General features: G+C 40.4%; 1 protein-coding gene across 6 annotated transcripts in view; it reads left to right on the top strand.

Annotated features, from left to right (window-relative positions):
- Positions 1-19389, top strand: part of RABGAP1L (RAB GTPase activating protein 1 like) — a 143292-nt gene that overhangs the window by 99389 nt on the left and 24514 nt on the right. The window contains exons 1-2 of one of the 6 annotated variants that reach the window (XM_079981229.1): positions 6912-7140; positions 8245-8974. The exons of 4 other annotated variants lie outside the window; for them this stretch is intronic. In XM_079981229.1, coding sequence (XP_079837355.1) covers positions 8864-8974 — 111 coding nt within the window. In that variant the 5' untranslated portion in view covers positions 6912-7140; positions 8245-8863. Of the gene's footprint in view, positions 1-6911; positions 7141-8244; positions 8975-19389 lie in introns of those variants that run through there. One more of the 6 variants, XM_079981227.1, reaches the window with a different exon arrangement.

Here is a 19389-nt window from a genome sequence, read left to right as displayed (position 1 = left end):
CTATTTGGTAAAAGATTCAGGACACACAGTATATAACTAATTTATGGAATTCTCTGCCACAAAACATGATGAGGCTCTAGCTTTGATGTCTTTAAAAAGGGATTAGAAAAAAATCACGGAGGCTGTGTATAATTGGCTATAACTCATGATGACTCTCTGGAATCCTCAGGTTCATAAGTGATATGCCAATAATGACCAGTTGCATGGGAGCCACAGTGGACATTGTTGGGCGTGGCTCAGGTGGCATGAGATCTGGTCTTTAGCACTGGATCCCAGATCTCATGCCCTTGGCAATGGGAGGGCTTGAGTCTCCTTTTAAAAAAATGTGCATGCAGCTTACAATATTTATCCCACCATGAGGCTGGCTGCATTGCATATACTCTCATGGGGTGGGGGGTCTGATTTCCCACCTCTCCAAGTTAACCTTAGTCTCCAGGGCTCAGTGGTGGGAGGGAGTGCAGAGGAAGAAAAATAATTGGGCTCAGGAGGAGGAGGGGGCTGTGAGTGTGCATGTGCACCTGGCATGAGGTGTAGGGCTGAAGAAGTGATCAGAACACAGGAGGAGGAGGGGTGGGATCTGAACCATGCTGCCTCCACTGCCCACAGCAACTCCTGGAGGTCTTTTGTTCTTCTCAAGTGAGTCCAAGGGGGTGATGACAGAAATTTACAATGACAGACGGGGGTGCTGAGAAACATGAGTGGAGCCTGGGGAGCCTGGACTAGAGGAAGTATTTTTCATTTTCATTTGAAGCAGATTGGAGACCCCAAGGTGGTTGTCACCAATGGAAGCGAAAGCTTTAAAAGACTTAACATGGAGTCCAAATGGCCAAAATATTGGGAAATTTTGGAGCAAGAAGGAGACGAATTGAAATTGCAGAGTTTTGAAAAATTAAAAGACAAAGTGCGAGATTGGCTTCATTATCATCAGATAATGGAGGCTTACAAATTGGACAAGAAAATTGGATTCCAGGTGGAAAAATCGAAATTAGAAACAGAATTGTTAGAACCTAAAACTAAGATTTTGTCGAAGATGTATAACTTGCTGCTGAAATGGAATACTCAGGATGAAACGGTGAAGTCTGTTATGATTAAATGGGCACAGGATGTTGGACGTAACATTATGTTCGCTGACTGGGAACAGTTATGGACCACCGGTTTGAAATTTACGGCATGTAATGCCTTAAGAGAGAATATTATTGTGATGGGACAATGAGCTACTTGTGCGTAAAAGGGTTAGTCCCTCGGAGTTTGCTTAACGTAGCAAAGCTCTGCCTTGAGCGGAGCCCTTGGACATGGCTCCGTCAGTCACTGGTAGAATCCGACAGTGGGCGCTTGCGGAAACGTTTCCAGCATAAAAGCTGCTTGACGGAAACGCGTCTCCTAGATTCCCTGCGTGACAGCTTCCGGCGAGGGGTGGGGGTCGCTAAAGGGGGCCTTGATACCTCCTCACTGTTCTCACTGGAAGTGTCCCAGAGCCTCCCCTCCGACTTCCTGTCCCTTGAAGCTCCTGCTCCCCCCCTACTGGTTCCCTCTTCTGCTGCTGAGTCTCTTCTATCCTCCTGGAGCCCTTCCACCACCTGTTCTTCCGATGGCAGTTTCCTGACAATTATGAAAATGATTTACAGGTGGTACATGACCCCAGTCAAGCTTGCAAAGATTTACCATTTGCCAGATAACAAATGTTGGAAATGTAAAGAGACTGAAGGTACATTCTTTCACCTTTTGTGCCCAAGGATTAAGGCTTTCTGGGAAATGATTTATAATGAAATGAAAAAGGTATTTAAATATACCTTCTTGAAGAAACCAGAGGCCTTTCTCCTGGGCATGGTTGGCCAATTGGTGTTAAAGAAGGACAGAACTTTTTTTATGTATGCTACAACAGCAGCAAGAATACTGATTGCAAAATATTGGAAGACACAAGATCTACCCACTCTGGAAGAATGGCAGATGAAGATGATCGAATATATGGGACTGGCAGAAATGACTGGCAGAATCCGAGACCAGGGAAAAGAGTCGGCGGAAGAAGATTGGAAGAAGTTTAAAGACTATTTGCAGAAATATTGTAAAATTAATGAATGTTAGAATGATGTTGGAACAAGAAAGTAAATGGTTTCCAGCTGTAATGCTAAGAGATATGGAAAATAAGGTTTTGAAATAAGTAAAAGAATTAATGGTGAGGATTTGCTGAACAAATAATTTGAATTGGAATATAAGAAAGGGAGGTGTGAGGAGGTCGGGAAAATAAGTTAAAAGAAAATAAGTGAATGGAAATTGTACGTGTTTTTAAATTGTTTTTATTTTTCTATTTCTATGTGTTTGTATGTTTATATTTTTGTTGTTTTTCTTTTTTGTATCATTTTTGAAAACTTTAATAAATATCTTAAAAAAAAATAATGAAGCAGATTGGAGACTTGTTTGATCGAAAATACTGATTTAGAAAGTTCCCAATTCCATTCCAGCATTTCCTCCCTTCCACTTCCAGGGCAGCTCCCCTGCCGGCTCCCTCTTGTATTAATCCAGTTGGGAATTCTAGGAATTGGCATGAGAAATCGCTTTGGATATGGGAAAGAGTGGAGTGATGAAAGGGAGGGGGAATGTGTTTAGTTTTCTAAACTAAAATCTGAATTGAAGACAGAACGATATTGATTCTTCTGCTAGCCCAGTGGCATTTCTGGCTTCCCCACCCCTCTCTGTGTCTTAAATGGGGAATTAACCATGTTGGTGTGTAAAGGAGAAGTTTGGAAAGGAGGATCCTTGCAATTTTTACTTTGGTGGACTAAAACTCCCATTGCATCTCATGGCTTAAATACAGAGCTTGCGGAATAAAGTGTGTGTGTGTGTGTGTGTGTGTGTGTGTGTGTGTGTTTCTGTTTAAACCAGAGCCCGGAAAAGGTACCGTATTTTTCGCTCTATAACACGCACCTGACCATAACACGCACATCGTTTTTAGAGGAGGAAAACAAGGGAAAAAACATTCTGAATGAAACAGTGGGTGTATCATTTTTGTGCTTCATGCTGTGGCCACAGACATGTGATCTGATGGTAAATTTGGGGTGACCCAATGCAAAAATCCTAAGAATCCCTGTGGATCCATGCTTTGTAACCACGTTTTTGCACCATTGCAGCCCCAGGCAACAGTGGGTATGTGATTTTTGGGGGGCAGGCTGTAGCCATGGACATGCTATGTGCTCTAATGGTGAATTTGGGCTGACCCAATGCAAAGATCCTGAGGATCCATGTGGATCCATGCTTTGTAACCACGTTTTTGCACCATTGCAGCCCCAGGCAACAGTGGGTGCGTGATTTTGGGGGGGCAGGCTGTAGCTATGGACATGCTATGTGTTCTGATGGTGAATTTGGGATGACCCAATGCAAAGATCCTGAGGATCCATGTAGATCCATGCTTTGTAACCACATTTTTGCACCATTGCAGCCCCAGGCAACAGTGGATGCGTGATTTTGGGAGGGCAGGCTGTAGCCATGGACATGCTACGTGCTCTAATGGTCAATTTGGGCTGACCCAATGCAAAGATCCTGAGGATCCATGTGGATCCATGCTTTGTAACCACGTTTTTGCACCATTGCAGCCCCAGGCAACAGTGGGTGCGTGATTTTTGGGGGGCAGGCTGTAGTCATGTACATGCTATGTGCTCTGATGGTGAATTTGGGATGACCCAATGCAAAGATCCTGAGGATCCATGTGGATCCATGCTTTGTAACCACGTTTTTGCACCATTGCAGCCCCAGGCAACAGTGGGTACGTGATTTTTGGGGGGCAGGCTGTAGCCATGGACATGCTATGTGATCTGATGGTGAATTTGAGGTGACCCAATGCAAAGATCCTGAGGATCCATGTGGATCCATGCTTTGTAACCACGTTTTTGCACCATTGCAGCCCTGTTTTTGCATCAGATCATTGCTATGTGATCTGATGGTGAATTTGGGGTGACCCAATGCAAAGATCCTGAGGATCCATGTGGATCCGTGCTTTGTAACCACGTTTTAAGTGGGGAGGGAAGGAAAAATATAGAAGGGACAAGGAGCACGAGAGGGGTGTGCGGAGAAGCAGCTGGCTAAGAATGCAGGAGAGGGGTTTAAAGGGGGGGGGGGAAGGAAGGCAAAAGTCCACCCACCCACTCAAGCCAGCCCTCTCTCTCTCTCTCATCTGCATGTTTTCCGCTGCCTGCATGTTTTCCCCAGACGCAGCAGCAGCAGCAGCACCGGAGCAGGGACGCTCTGCTTTCCTCTCTACTTGCCTGGAGGGGAGGGGTTGCCTGGAGGGGAGGGGATTTCACTGCTCTTTGTTCCGTCTGAGCAAACAGCAGCCGAAACAGAACAGGGTGGGCAGTAAGACCCTGAGGCAGAATGCAGGAAAGCAGCAGCCTCCTCTCCTCCTTGACGGCGCAATATGATTTTTGCCATGCACTTGGGACAAACGGCTCCAGGGACCACACATTCGCTCTATAACACGCACAGACATTTCCCCTTACTTTTTAGGAGAAAAAATCTGCGTGTTATAGAGGGAAAAATACGGTAATCTTCACTTTGTGCCAGTGTCTCCACTTCTGCCAGATTGCCTTGTATGCCAGACAGGTAGACCTGCACAGGTGATCTTGTGTGTTGAAGTTAATGTTATATGTTGCTACAAACTCTTAAATGGCTTTTCTTTGTTTCTGAACAAGCAAGAATGTTTTGTGGCATGTTAAGGAGTAACAAATTGTATAATGGATAAGCATTGATGAGATGCATACAGCACGGAGTGGCAATTGCATCATTAACATTGGCTGTGGTCAAGAGCAGTTCACAACAAGCCTAGAAACACCTACTTTAGCTTTGGTTTCCATCTTAATTTCTAACGAGTGATATGGTTGCTCATTTGTTGGACTTGTGTTCTTTATTTGAATGACATTCTCTCAGGGACTGCAGTTAATACTTAAAGTGTTATACTTAATGACATCATTTGGGGCTTCCCTGCAACATCACTGGGGGCTGCCCCCAGGGTCTCAGTTTGGGGCAGTGAAATCTCAGGTAAGAAAATTTGGTCTGAGGTAGGATGTTCCTGACCTGGCAGTCCTACCTCAGACCAAATTTTTCCTGAACAAATAGGCCTTTTTTTTAGTAAAGCAAGCAGTTTGAGAAAATGATTTTAGAGATAAATAATGCTACAGTTACTCATAAGTAACAAATTTAAAATGGAGAGAAACACATATGACTATGGCTTTTCTAAACTGTTACCCTAATGAAGTCAACAGGTTATCCATTTTTACCCTCTGTTCAGATTTTGAGTCTCTTCACAGTCATCTCTTGGCTTCTGCTGCTAAAGTGCTCTGTGACCAGTGTTTCAGCTTCAGATCCAGCTCTGCAAGTTTCAAAGTTTCAAACCCCACATCCCTTTATCCTTTTAAATTCTGCAACTATCTACCCTATTTTCCAACTTGGGTTATACACTATATTTTCACTCGCCGACCTTTTAGCCAGTTGAAAGGAGAGTAGATTTCTCACTAAGTTTCCATTTCCCTTTAATTGGTACTCTTAGAACAGGATTCTGAACAAGCTGGACCAGTGGTCTGATCTTCTTTAGTTTTACCTCAACACAAAATGCCTTGCTAACAGTGAGTTAAAATCTTACAGTCTAGTGTAGAGTGTGTGCATATGTTTGCGTGAAAATTTATAACTAGTGTTTCTGTTTAGAACCATAACTGCACTCTAGAATAAAGGGTGTAAAACCACTTCCGTCATTACTTCTGCTGTAGCGTCATTGTGAAATGTTAAAGCAGTAGCTGTTGGATTAGTCACTGTGGTCTCAGTAAACTATTCTGCAGAAATGGTTTGAAATTTCTAAAAGGATCTTTGCAGATGGGTTGTCTGCACCTGGAATCAAATGTGGCTTTCCTGGAAAATAAACTATTTACAAATAATAAGTCCTCTATTTCCAGTTTGTTAAAATGTTGCATGAGAGAATTTCAGAGACTGCCTCCTAAGGATGCTTGGAGGTTTCTCTTTACCTTCCCTGCCAAGCAGCTCATTATTAAGCGTAGAGGGAAGCAGAGAGTGGAGTGACTCCTGTCTCCTGATTTGTCTTCTAGGAAGCCAGCGTAGCAAGCTAAAAGAGGGGGCTAGTGAAGTTAAATGATAAAGAAATCTCTTTAAATAAAGTGCAGCTACTGGAGTGTGGTTACTTCTGAAATGCAGTGGAACAATGCAGTGGAACAATTATTGGTGATAGGAAAATATGCCCACTGAACACAGTGAGAATGTAGACTTCCAAAACATATAACATATAGCATTAAACAATTAATCTTCTGAAAATAATAATAATAAAAAAATAAAATAAAAGAGGGAGCTAGTGGATGCATTTTTGTTAATTAAGTATAGTAGAGGAAATGAATGTTGTGGCTATTGTAATTTCTTAAGAATAGATGCTTGAAAAGTGGTTTACAAAAAGAAGACAATTTATAAATTAAAAAATACAATACTTTAAACCATACAAAAAGTTAAAATGCTAAAAACAGATTAAAATTCACACCGCTTGGGTAGACTTGTCTAAACAAGAATGTTTTTAGCAAGCGTTGAAAAGAATACAGTGAAGACATCTGCTAGATATCCATAGGCAGGCAGTTCCAAAGTGTAGGTGCTGCCACACTAAAAGGATAGGGTGGGATATACAAAATTCTGACTCCCAATATTTTTGCCATCAAATGATTAACTTAAAAGTTACCTGGATACTATTGACATGTTTTTAAGGTTGCTTTTTTGGGTGGAGATCTTGCATTCCTCACCCCCTTCTTTGATTCTGCCGCAGAATTTTAAGAAAGGAGTGTATGTAGTTGTAATGCATATGATGGTTGTTGTAATGTCATCCCTTCCTGGAAGGGAACCTGGGATCAGGGGATGTTCCATTTCTTACCTCCTCCTTCAACAGGTGTCTTTGTCTACCTGCCTTGTGCCACACACATTATCATACTCCCAAGCTGAGTCATTGTGATGGTGAAACTACAAAGGCAGGCAGCTTTCACTTCTAGCAAGCATTTTCTACCAGGAAGTTGAAGCAAAGCTGAAGGGTGAAATGCTTGCTTTGAAGAAGTTCCCTGGACCTAGTAGCTTGCTTAGGAAAACAAAGTGCAAGTTTTAGAAGCTCAGGTAGGAATTAGGTTCACTGGAATCCAAAAAGAATGGTTTGTTTACTGCTTAGATCTGAACTATTTCCCTGGCAAAACAAGTAAGATTAACCTAGCTTCAGTATCACAGAACTACATTGTTACAAGCTTCAAATAGGATACATGGGTTTTTCATTGCACTTAGTGGGTTAAACATGACCAGTAGCTCTTAAGGATTTCTTAAGAGGATTTCTTTGCATTTTGCCTGCCTTAAGCCTATTAAAATTCTGTGCTGTTTCCTAGCAATAACAAGTGGTTTTTACTCCTCCTTTATTAAAACGGAAATGTTTTTTATCCGCCATGCTACAGCTGTGTCCTAGCTTCCCTGTTTAATAGCAAACAACACCTGTTGCTCTTGAGATATACATGTAATTTTTGAGAGGGACCCCTGAGGAAAACAGGATGAAATGATGAGCAGTTTTCTTTGGTTTTATTCGGCAGGAAAAAAAACACGTGACAAAATTGCAGCAGTTTGGACCAGGAAATACCATATGACTTTTGTGGTGACCAAAATGTACTCTCATTCATGATAAATGTCAGATATGTATATCTGTCCTTAGCACTGGAAGAAAATGTTATAGAACAGGGCAAAATATGCAGTAAAGTCAGTCAGGAATGGGTCCTTTGATGTTTTCTCCTTTCTAATCTTAATGTAAGAATATTGCTTTTTGATTAACAGCTTTTTGTGATTTGGAGGGTAGGCATCGAGTTTTGCATGTATTGGTAAAACTATAGTTGAAAATTCTCAAATGTTTCAGATTTTGGTGCATTTCCCCCCTTTACATATTTTTGATAAACTTACTGGTCTGAAACTACAAAGTCCTTCTGTTAAAAATTAGGGAAGGACTGGACACTGTCTGCAAGGAGGATTTTCTTTCTGTGCTCTTCTGTTTCTGTACTCTACTGTTTTGTTGAACAAAGGCATACATTTTCTTGTAAATGAAGGCCATGTAGATGAGATTTTATCCTTTTGAGGTATGATCTTACTCTCTGACTAACAGTGAAAACTTGTCGCTGTGATCTTACAGGTATATAAGATTGTTTCAATAAAAGGCTGATGAGGCCCTATATTTCTGTTTTATGTCAGAATAATTCAAAAAGAAACAAAAGCAGACCCTACACCAGACCAAACCTGTCAAAGAAAAAACATTATTTCCTCAGGTATCTGATAAGAGACTCTGGAAAATTCCAAGAGTGGCAGAATACTGTTCACTCCTTCTGTGGGAATCTGTGGAATAAGCATAAAGCAAGTCGTCTTGTGAAATCTGTCCTCCTCCACTAAAAAGAATCTTTTTACTATGGTGAAATATTACATTTAAAGAACAAGAAGTTGTGGGGAAACACAAGAGAGAACTCTGTTATGAACTGAAGTTTTCAGATTTACCCCTGATTCATTTGGACTTTAATTACTGGAAAAAAAGACTTTTTATTACTGACCTTAGCGAATGACTGTTTTATTATCTGAGCATATGAACAGGTGTTACACCTATACATTTCCTGCAAAGATAAGGAAGATTCCCAGAGGAAAGCAGCAGACAGGAGCTGGGGCTGGCTGCTGTGTTTCTTTGCCTTTTTGTTCCTTCTGTGACACTCCACCCACTTAGTCTCTTCAAGTGGGTGTGGACAATCGACACACAGCTGAGCTAATTCTTTGTCGTTGGATACTGAACCTGTTGCTGGCACTGCTAACAGAGTGTGCTGACAAAATGATGGAAGAAATTTCCATTGTGGTGGCCTACGACTCCCATGTTTTTAGCAAGCTATATGATGAAGACTTTCTGGCCAGCCTGGTTGCAGTCAGCAAACCCAAATATGTGGTAGGTGTCTAGATTGTGAAATACTGTTCTATTTTTTTTCTTGAGTACCATTTTTTCTTCAATGTCTGTTGTAGGGAAATGATTCTGCTTGCTCTTTCTCCCTTAGACCTCATTGACTTGTCAAGGTTCTTGAATAGTACTGTGCTAAAGACCTCTCACACTGTCAAATGTCTATTTTTGTCGAACAACCATGGATTCTTATCACACTGCTCATCCCTGGTGTTGTTACACTAAAAGGGATTCTGCTGATGCCTCAAGGCAGCCTGTAGTTGGTCTGGCCTTGCTTAACCTGTAGGACTAGTGAACTTAATTTGCACAAGAAAGGATCTTCTTCAACTTAATTTTATTTATGTTTATGAAAGAGAGATGGAAGGGAACATGTGTGATATAGTTTGTTTTATTTGACAATGGGAACTAAGGAGTTAAGCTTCATGGAAAAAGTGGGTTTGGGGGAGAAAAGAAATATGCATATGTGATACTTAAGTTTTCATGGAAGTAAGTCCAGAGTGGCTATTGTTCTGCTTATGCAAGAACTGAGTGGATTTATTATTGGGAATGTTAATTCTCATTTTATCTATCTGCAAAAGTACAGGCTTAAAGAAGTTTAAGCTGTGTAATCTGCAGTTGAGGTACATTCCATTTAGGAAGCTTTCTTGCTGAATCAGCTACAGTATTTTTAAATCTCTGAGGTAGAAGTTAGACCTTTTACTTACTGCAAAAAATAAAAATAATTCCACTGATTTTCAGCATCGCTTTAATATGTTTACATAGATGGTATACTTCCTTAATGAAACAATATACAATGTTACAATGCTTAAAATGGGTCCACAGATCATGACTTACACTGAACAAAACCCTTGTAAAAATAATAAAACATCCAGCTAGTATTGGTAGACCATTGTGGGGTTGTGTGTTGTGTCTTTTGCTTTTCTGCATCATCATAACCAAAACAGATTTTTTAGTTGCTCACATAGCAACTCTGTGCACAGAGATTCTACTAGCTGGTAGGATCTATTTTGGCTTCGGAGTGGTAGCTATAGCTTAGCTTCCATACCAGCAAATGAGCAACATCATATTTGCATGTCATTTACTGTTCAGATTCTTATGCTGGGATATAACATACAAAGTTATAGTTGGGCAGCTATATACAAACAAATCATTGAAATATCAATATCAAACTTTCAAACTGAAGAGCCGAAAACATGTAATACCACTCCAGGTTTTTGCTCTGATATTCTTGTTCTCATTCCCTTGTCATCTTTTACAAGCAAGGACTCTTTATCTCTCAATTCACCTTTACTATTTGTCATCATTGTAAAATATCCTACTCAACAAAGACATCCTGATGTTAAGAAAGAGAGAAAATTATGTGCCATATAAGAGCCCCTCCCCCAATGTCCTTTAAGAATTTAAAGCAGTGCCACCAAGATCCAGTGAAGGTAAGGAATTCTTTCCACCTGGCTTTAGGACAGGTGTGTGTTTTATATATATATATATATATATATATATATATATATATATATATATTACACACACACACAACCAAATTTTTATTGGTTTTTATACAAATACAATAGCCATTAAACACCTATACAGTTAACGATGTTTGTTTTATCCATTGTCTCTAGACATACACTTACACATTCAACATTCAAACATATTACTTGATGTAACCACTCCACTGAAAATATTGAGTAGTTGGTATAACCAGGTCTTGATTTTGACCAATAACATAATTAAAAAATGGGGGCCACGTTTCTTGGAAGGTGTCTCTGTTTGTTATGCCATTAATTGCCCTCCTGTGTCTCGTGAGACCCTGAGACATCCCAGATATTATTTTCCCAAATGTTTAGGGGTATTTCAGTTTGTTTCTCCCATTGCTGAGCTACCGCTAATCGTGCTGTGGTCAGTAAGAAGCCTACTAGTTCACTGTGGCACAAGATGGAACCTAAGTCTATGTCCAAAGATTGTAGGGCTAAGGTAGGATTTGGAGAAAGGGGTTGGCCTGTAATTGCATATATAATGGAGAATACTCTATTCCAAAAGTTTTTAACGTAAGAGCATTCCCACCGAACATGAATAAATGAATCAAGCTTTCCACAGCCCTTCCAACATAAAGGGGAAAGGGGGGGGGGGCATTAATTTTTGCCAGCCTGACTGGCGTTTAGGACAGAGATTTAGCATCAGTAATAATGTTAAAATGATAGTGGCAAGTCAGCAGGCTGGATCTGTTCTGACTAGGACAAAATAAAATAAACAAATGAGAAATGACTAAATTTGTTCTCCTTCCCACCAGGGCATACTGGCAAACCTAGTTCAGAATCCTCAATCAGGCTATATTGCATGACAGATAGCTTTGAAATAGAAATGATCAAGTAGTCAAACTTAACATTGAAATCTTTATGCATATCCAAAGTTCTATGCCTGCTCAAGCGGTGTTTTGCCCCTTTTAAAATTGGATAATAAGAGGAAGACTGTGTTAGGAAAGTCTTATTAACAGAGAGGATTACAATTTTGTGATTATAATAATCATAGTGATAAAAATATGCAATTAATCAAGATAATGTAGGGACTTGCAGTTGTGGGGAAAAATACTAGCTTTATTAGACAAGAAGAAGCAATAATACAATCTGACATTTTCATTATGCAGTTTTGGAGAGAATGTGTTTTGGAGAGAATGTGTATATCCATGCAGGTTTACTTCATCAAAAGTAGATGTAGCAATAATAGCATTTATATGGTGTTGAAATTCTAGACATATACTGTTGCAGTAACCTTTACAGTCTTCTCTGTAAAAGAGCCTTGCTTTGAAAATGGCTGGGGCAGAGCAGAGGGAGGGAGAGGCTTATCTAAGACCATCTACTAAGTTTGTGGCTGAGGTGAGAGTTGAATTGGGGATTTCCATGACCACATTATAAATTTTAGCATGATGCCAGATAGAAATCATTTTTTATTACTGTGATGTAAGATGATGTGCCCTTATATTCCCTCGTCTGTTAAAAACTGGAGAGAATGTCACCTCCCATCAAAATAGGAGGTGACTTTAAATACTAGGGAGACTTTAAATACTACTTTTTTAATGAATGCAAAGGAAACTAAGATTTCAGTGGTTAACTGCTTTGCTTAGTAAAGTTTTGTATTCTCAATTTGCAGGGTTTTGTTATTGGGTGAAAAGTTTAAAATTGGCTAATTACTCTGCATCCTCACACACCTTGTAGCATCATGCCTGGTGTTCCAGTTCTCATGACCAAACGACATGTGAGGTTAAATGCACTTTTGCACCTAATGTGCAGGTGTTTTAAATTGCATCACCTGTGGGAATTGATACTAACAGAATCTGTGCAGGCATGGAGAGAGAATATTACCGTATTTTTTCCTCTATAGGATGCACCAGACCACAAGACGCACCTAGTTTTTGGAGGAGGAAAACAAGAAAAAAAATATTCTGAATCTCAGAAGCCAGAACAGCAAGAGGAATCGCTGCGCAGTGAAAGCAGCAATCCCTCTTGCTGTTCTGGCTTCTGGGATAGCTGCACAGCCTGCATTCGCTCCATAAGACGCACACACATTTCCCCTTACTTTTTAGGAGGGAAAAAGTGAGTCCTATAGAGCAAAAAATATGGTAAGTTTCCCCACCAAAACCCCTCTTTTGAAGCTCGTATTGTTTGTGGGCAAATTCCCCACTGGTGCCTCATGAAAAAGTCCTTGATAGAAAGTTATAGAGGAAGTCAACATTGAAGTCAGAGACAGCTATAAATCAGAATAGTACTTTCCAAACAACCATTTGTAATTTCTAATAATTGTTTAGCCTCTTCAATATTTTGTTATTCTTCAGAAATACATTTATTTTAAAGAGATGCCCAATCTATATAAATGCTTCTTCAGTGAGAAACCTCAACCCCATTTGGATGCGTATCAACTAAAATTTCCATTTCTTTTTCACTTACATTTTCAAGATGGATGTGTATATTCCAGCATTTATGACTATGGCCTGGTTTGCACATTGTGGTAAGACCGATTGTGATTTCTCAGGACAGTGTGAACATGTGGGCTCCTGGAGGGGAGCGCCCAGCTGCTTTGCCCCTCCCCAGTCTTTTCTTAAGTCTTTGCCATGTGCGTTGTTTGAACTTGTGCTTGTCCTGACTAATCATGAGCTCTAGCCAAGAACAAACATACGAGTGCAGTCCCAGGTAGCTATAGTTTGTCTTAGGGTGCCTTGCCAGTGTGCCTCAATCTTACAAAGTCGCAGTCCTTTTTTCTGGGGGGATGCAGGGGGTTGCATACCCCTAAACATTTTGCCTCATTGAGGGGCAGTATTTCAATATGATGAGTAGGGAAATGAGAGTACCCTTAAACATTTTTTTTTAAGAAAAAAGCACTGCAAAATTGATCCTGTAAGCACATTCAATGCCAGTAGCACATTCTTGATCTGTGGCAGAATCCTCTGCATGTCTACTCAGAAGTAAGTCCAATTGAGTTCAATGGAGTTTAATCTCAGGTAAATGGGCATAGGATTATAACCTTATTCCCCCAAAAAGCCTTTAAAGTATTCCTCAAAAAAAACAAACCCCAAAAACACACACCAGCCATGCCATATTCTTCAGTTTCTTCAGAGGCACCTTTTAGTTTCACATTGCAACTCCTTACCATAGAATTCAGTTCTTGTTCAGTTTGCCTTCTTTGTCTCTTTGTATACATTTCTTTATTGGTACTTTTTGTAATGACACCTTATGCTGTCCACTCTTCATTTTCTTTCTCTGTTTGTTCTATGATTTTTTTGTAGATTTTTAATCTCTCTATAGACAGTCTGGATCCCCTTAGATAAAGATTTTATATCCTCAGCTATTGAAAAAGGTTGCTAACCCCTGCTCTAAGTTTAACTGTTTAAGCTTATTGTATAGGTCATATGGGTTTGGGTTCTGCTATCCAATATCTCTGTACAGGTGCTTCAAGCTGCCAAGCCATTTTACTCCCTGTCCACCATTCTGTGTAAATAACTAATATTGCCATTTATTGGTTCTTGCTAATTTTTCAAAGTAAGCAGTACAGTGGTACCTCGGGTTAAGTACTTAATTCGTTCCAGAGGTCCGTTCTTAACCTGAAACTGTTCTTAACCTGAAGCACCACTTTAGCTAATGGGGCCTCCTGCTGCCGCCGCGCCGCCGGAGCACGATTTCTGTTCTCATCCTGAAGCAAAGTTCTTAACTTGAAGCACGATTTCTGGGTTAGCGGAGTCTGTAACCTGAAGCGTATGTAACCTGAGGTACCACTGTACAGTACTGACAAGTCGAAATTGGTACTAATGTAGTGGAATAACCTCTGTAGTATGGAATCATCTCCAGATTAAAGATCCCAGAGGTGGTACTTCCACGAACACACATGTAAGATATGGGTCCCTTAACATCATTAGGATCACAAACAGCAGATTATTTTTAGTCTGCCAAATATATTTTCAAAGCTCCCAGAGCCAACCTCTCCACATATCTCCTCCCCTGGAAAGGTCCTCATACATATCAGCTACTACATCTGGAATAGATGATAAATCATTACAGCAAGTGGTTTCCTAATTGCCATCATAGGTGCATACTCTAAGAGATCACTGCCAAGACACAGCCTTCACTGCTGTAATTTTTTTAAGCAGAGAGACTGTGGCTCCAACTGAAGTCCTGTGTGTGCTAATGATCCAGAAATGTTGGTGGCAGTGATGGAAACTGTTGTTGATGGGAACATTCAGTTCCACTGTGCTCTTGTGCCCCGCCAGTGCCTTGTAGAATTATTTGAGAACAATTGTGTCTTAACTGGGCAATGGCAGGCAGAAGTTCGCTGTTAACAAAGCAGTTATGATGCATTTTTTCATGGTAATTGATCCATAATCTAATACCTAATTTAGTGGCTTCTGAATAATATTTGTAAAAGTACTTGGATTATGAAGAACAATATGCTGTAAGACTGATTGCTGTGATTTGCATATGTTAGCTTAATTCCTGGAAAGAATGACAATGGACTTGAAGTATTTTATTAAGAAAGAAGTGGGCTGAGAAAGATATTGTAGTAAGCTTCTCTTAAGCCATTTTCCACGTGGAAAAACAACAAAACTTGCTTATAGTGCCTTTCATACCCCGGTTACTAAGTATACTGTTACCTGTTAAGGAGCAACGACACTAAGGGCTTGTCCACTCTTCTGCTTGTTCTGTGCATAGAAAGCACAGGTCGGAACGGTTTCCTGCTTGTCCCTTGCTTTCTAGGCATGGGTCTGAGCGGCTTTGCCTTTGCCCCATGGCTTTCCTTTGGAAAACACATTCTTTAGTGCTGAATTGGAACAAAAGGCAATCCACAGAAAACCCAATTGCCCTTTTCTTCCAGTTCAGAATTAAACTGATGGTTTCCCTGGGGCAAACAGAAGTGTGGATGAGTCCTAATTTTGTGCAAATTGTTCTAGAGTCATTGCTCCTAGTGTTATGAAAATAAATGTTGCACATTGAAATTATATTTCTTGGCGGTAAGCCTATGAAGACATTAATCTCTCAAATACCAACTTCCTGTACAAAACTTCCTGATCAAAACAGCCCCTCCTATGAAATTTTGACCATCCTAGAACCTTTAAAGCAAAAAGCAAGCATTTCACAATCTAAATTTTACAACCAAAAACGAAGCACATTATGTTTGAAAATTACAATCCTCTGCCTTTTCCCTGGCAGTTGTTTCTCTGGGGGACCACCATGGATAATCACCACTGTAATCTGATTGCCGATTCCAGTTTTAGGGTATGAGGCAGTAGCATGACTTGAAAAAGATAATAGAAGAAATGCATGTGCAATAACGTAATTAAAAATCCAGTGAAGCATTTGGAGAGGGGTGTGTGTGTCTATATACACACTCAAATACAGTGGTACCTCGGGTTAAGTACTTAATTCGTTCCGGAGGTCCGTTCTTAACCTGAAGCACCACTTTAGCTAATGGGGCGTCCTGCTGCTGCCGAAGCACGATTTCTGTTCTCATCCCGAAGCAACGTTCTTAACCCGAGGTACTATTTTTGGGTTAGTGGAGTCTGTAACCTGAAGCCTATGTAACCCGAGGTACCACTGTACAAACATAATGGACTCAAATTCCCAGTCAGCATGGCCAATGGCCAGGGGTGATTGGACTTTTAATTCAACAACATCAGGAGAGTCATGGGTTTCCCCATTCCTGCTCTGAAACAATAACTTTGCCACCACCCACTCAGTATTGTAATTGTAGCTGTTATTCTCTTTTCTTCTGCTGTCAAGAGAATCATGGCCTGATTATACTGGTTTCACTGGCCCTTCCAACTTTTATATGTCGTTTCTGGAAACAGAACTTAGGCACTGATGTCCTCCAAGGCTAACAGAAGACAGAATAACTGACAAAGGCAACGAAACCCTGTGCTCTGCACCCCTGCAATTGTTGTTCATTTTGGTTACGAGTTAAGCATGCTGTGCCGGGTCATAAAGGTGTGAATTGTTTCTTAGCCGCATTAAAGTTGCTCTAAGCTAGAGCTTGAAATATTCTAGACTTTCCTCAAAGCAAATTGTCATCTTTAAAAATTACATATGGAACCACGGTGACATGAGCCTGTAGCTTTCCAGACAGTGTTGGACTGTGGGATTCTGGGAGTTTATCATCTGTAACCATTGGCCATGCTTACTGAGGCTGATGGGAGTTAAGAACATAGGAAGAGCCTTCTGCATCAGCCCAACTAGCCTGGCCTCCTGTTCTCTCAGTGGCCCATCAGGATCCAAGGACCAGAGCACTGTGGTTCCACAGTCAGAACCAGAGCATAGCCATCATGGCTATTCGTCATTGATAGGCCACAATCCAGCAGTGAACTTTAAAGATGGCATTGGTTTTGCTTGTTTTGTTGTCACGGAGTAATTAACAATTCCTATATTACCGTGGCAGTCTGGAAGCCATTTTCTTCTGACGTCTTCTCATACCACTCCTATGATAGGGGAACTTTGTGGACAGTGTCAATAAAAACAATAGATACAATAAAACGGGGGTTGGGCTAGATGACCCTTGGGTCCCTTCCAGCTGTAAGATTCTATGAGGTCACTCCTTCCTAGATGAATGCTGTCTTTCCACTCTGCTCTGATAATATTCAGGTGCAGGAACCACTTTGGTGGGATTGTTGAAGCAGTTACGGTCTGCATCAAACATTGCCAGAGCAACATGGGAGGAAGTAATGAAGAAGCAGCTTCCCCAGTACTCCTTTAATGGATGAATTGGCCTTAAAGTGGCCACTCTTCCAGAATTGCAGTGGACCTTTCCTTCCTTTCTTCTGAGGGGTTTTGTGTATGATTAAGCACCTCACATAGAATACATTATTTGGATTGTCTTCCCATTTGGATTCTTCGGATTGCCCTCCAGGAGACTTCAGTAAACTAAAAATCATAGTAAGAAATTTCCAGTTTTGGCTTGTCTGCTGTGTCAGGTCTGGTATGTTGATTCCCTTGATTAGATTTCTTACACTTTAACAGAAAAACAAATGGGTCTCTTGTCCCTCATTGAAATTTTACTTTGGCTTTTTCCTCTGCCTTGAGCAGAATCTTTATATCTGTAACTTTGAGCCTAATGTGCTGAGACAACATATCTCTTCACACCTAATAGCAATATTACTGTTTTCGGGAGGACAACAGAAGTATCCAAAAAACATGGGATAATTTTCTCTATCTGAATTCTACATTCATTCTTTCAAACATAAATCTATTAGGGTATATTATATTTCTTTAACTCTAATTTAATTAGTGTATTCTATGCAAAGCAGGTTATTAATTGGAACCAATTGATTAATAACTTGTAGTATGAGTCTATGGGCTGTATGTGATCATAATTTGTTATGCTATATTCCAGTCTGAGCAAAATTATATAGAATCTGAGCTGAGCTTTCTGTAACTGAAAGACAATTTGAAATATTGTATTTGTGATTTTAAAAAGTTCCCCAATTAATATTGATTTGGCATAGAAGCATTTGTTTGCCTGTTTCGAATAGACTATGGAATGAAAGCTCCACCTACTTTCCTACCTCTGTAATGGAGCTAAACATGGAATTGGAGCTTGGACACATAGGCTAGTGATAAATGTACACTCATTTCTGTGTTAAGGTAAACACATTCACATGTCATGAGCAAAAACAAGCCACAGTGAGCCATGGATTTGAACACAGCCTCCCTTCTCCTCCCACAGGGCTGGGAGAAGAATTTCAGAAGCATTGGCTTTCAATTTTGGTTAACCACTGTGTGGCATGTTATCTAGACCCAGAGGAGTGGTTAACATAAACTTACATTTGTTTCAGCAAGTGAGCTTCAGCAAGCAGTTATTTGGACTTTATGACACAACAAACTGGTTAACCAAATCTGAAAGCTAAGCTTCCAAGATGGAGGAGAGTGCATGAGCCTAAGCTTTGCTGCTGCTCATTCTTGCCATGCACGTCATGCACTAGCAATTAACAGCAATTTTACTTATTGCTGTTCCCTCAAAAGCCAACTTTAGTGTTTCTGTCACTGCCCCTGCAAACTCTCGAATCTTCTTTTGCCTTAGTGGCAATGCTTTACACACCAGTTTATACACTACCCTGTATTTTCTGTTATCGTCTTGCTTCTGTTGACAGAAGGGTAGTGGCAAAACATCAGGGAATATAAGAAGTGCATTTGCTGAGAGGTATCCTAGCAACATGTTAGGAATCTGCTGTGTCCCCATGCACAAAACATCAGCATGCTGAGGAGGGCAAAGAAGGCAGTCTGATGTGCTTTGCATCTGTTCTTCAGGATCTGGATTTTAAGTGTGTGGCCAGAGTTTTAAAAGCCAAGGATATATAGGAAAAAGAATATGGGTTTTAAAAACTTTTATTTGCTTAGGTCTGCCCCTCTTTCTTCCTGACTGATCAAATTGAAGCATTTTTTGCCTCTGAATTATACTGAATTAAGATTGTCTTGGGTAGCTAGGGAAGGGAAGCTTTTGCCTTCTGTTTTATCTTGTAAAAACTGAACATTATTGCAAATCCTGAATTTCTTCTTTTGGAAAGAAATTGACAAAGTCATTTGAAAGAGCAATATTAAGACCTTCCCCCCCCCAAGAGCAGTTGTGCTGATGCTATTGTTGGACTCAACAGAAGTTAATTTAATATTTGTTGACACACTATCAGTGTTCAGATGTAGCATCAAACCATGGCTTAATGCTACATACGTGATCTGCAGTAAGCCCAAGTGAAATGCTGGACTCATGCACTACCTTCTTCTGCATGGCCAGGAGCAGGATTTTGTCAGAGATGAATCCTCAATTTTGTCAGAGTAAAAATTCTGGCTTACAACAAGCTGTTTTAAGCCCAGCTTCATACATCATTAGGAGATTTGGAGTGAACAGTTATAAAAATGCAGATGGCATCCAGCTCTATCTTT

This window comes from Podarcis cretensis (genome assembly GCF_951804945.1).
Source record: "Podarcis cretensis genome assembly, chromosome: 6".
In the NCBI taxonomy this organism is placed as follows: domain Eukaryota; kingdom Metazoa; phylum Chordata; class Lepidosauria; order Squamata; family Lacertidae; genus Podarcis; species Podarcis cretensis.
Note: the sequence above shows the minus strand (reverse complement) of the source record. Positions and strands in the feature narration are given on the sequence as shown.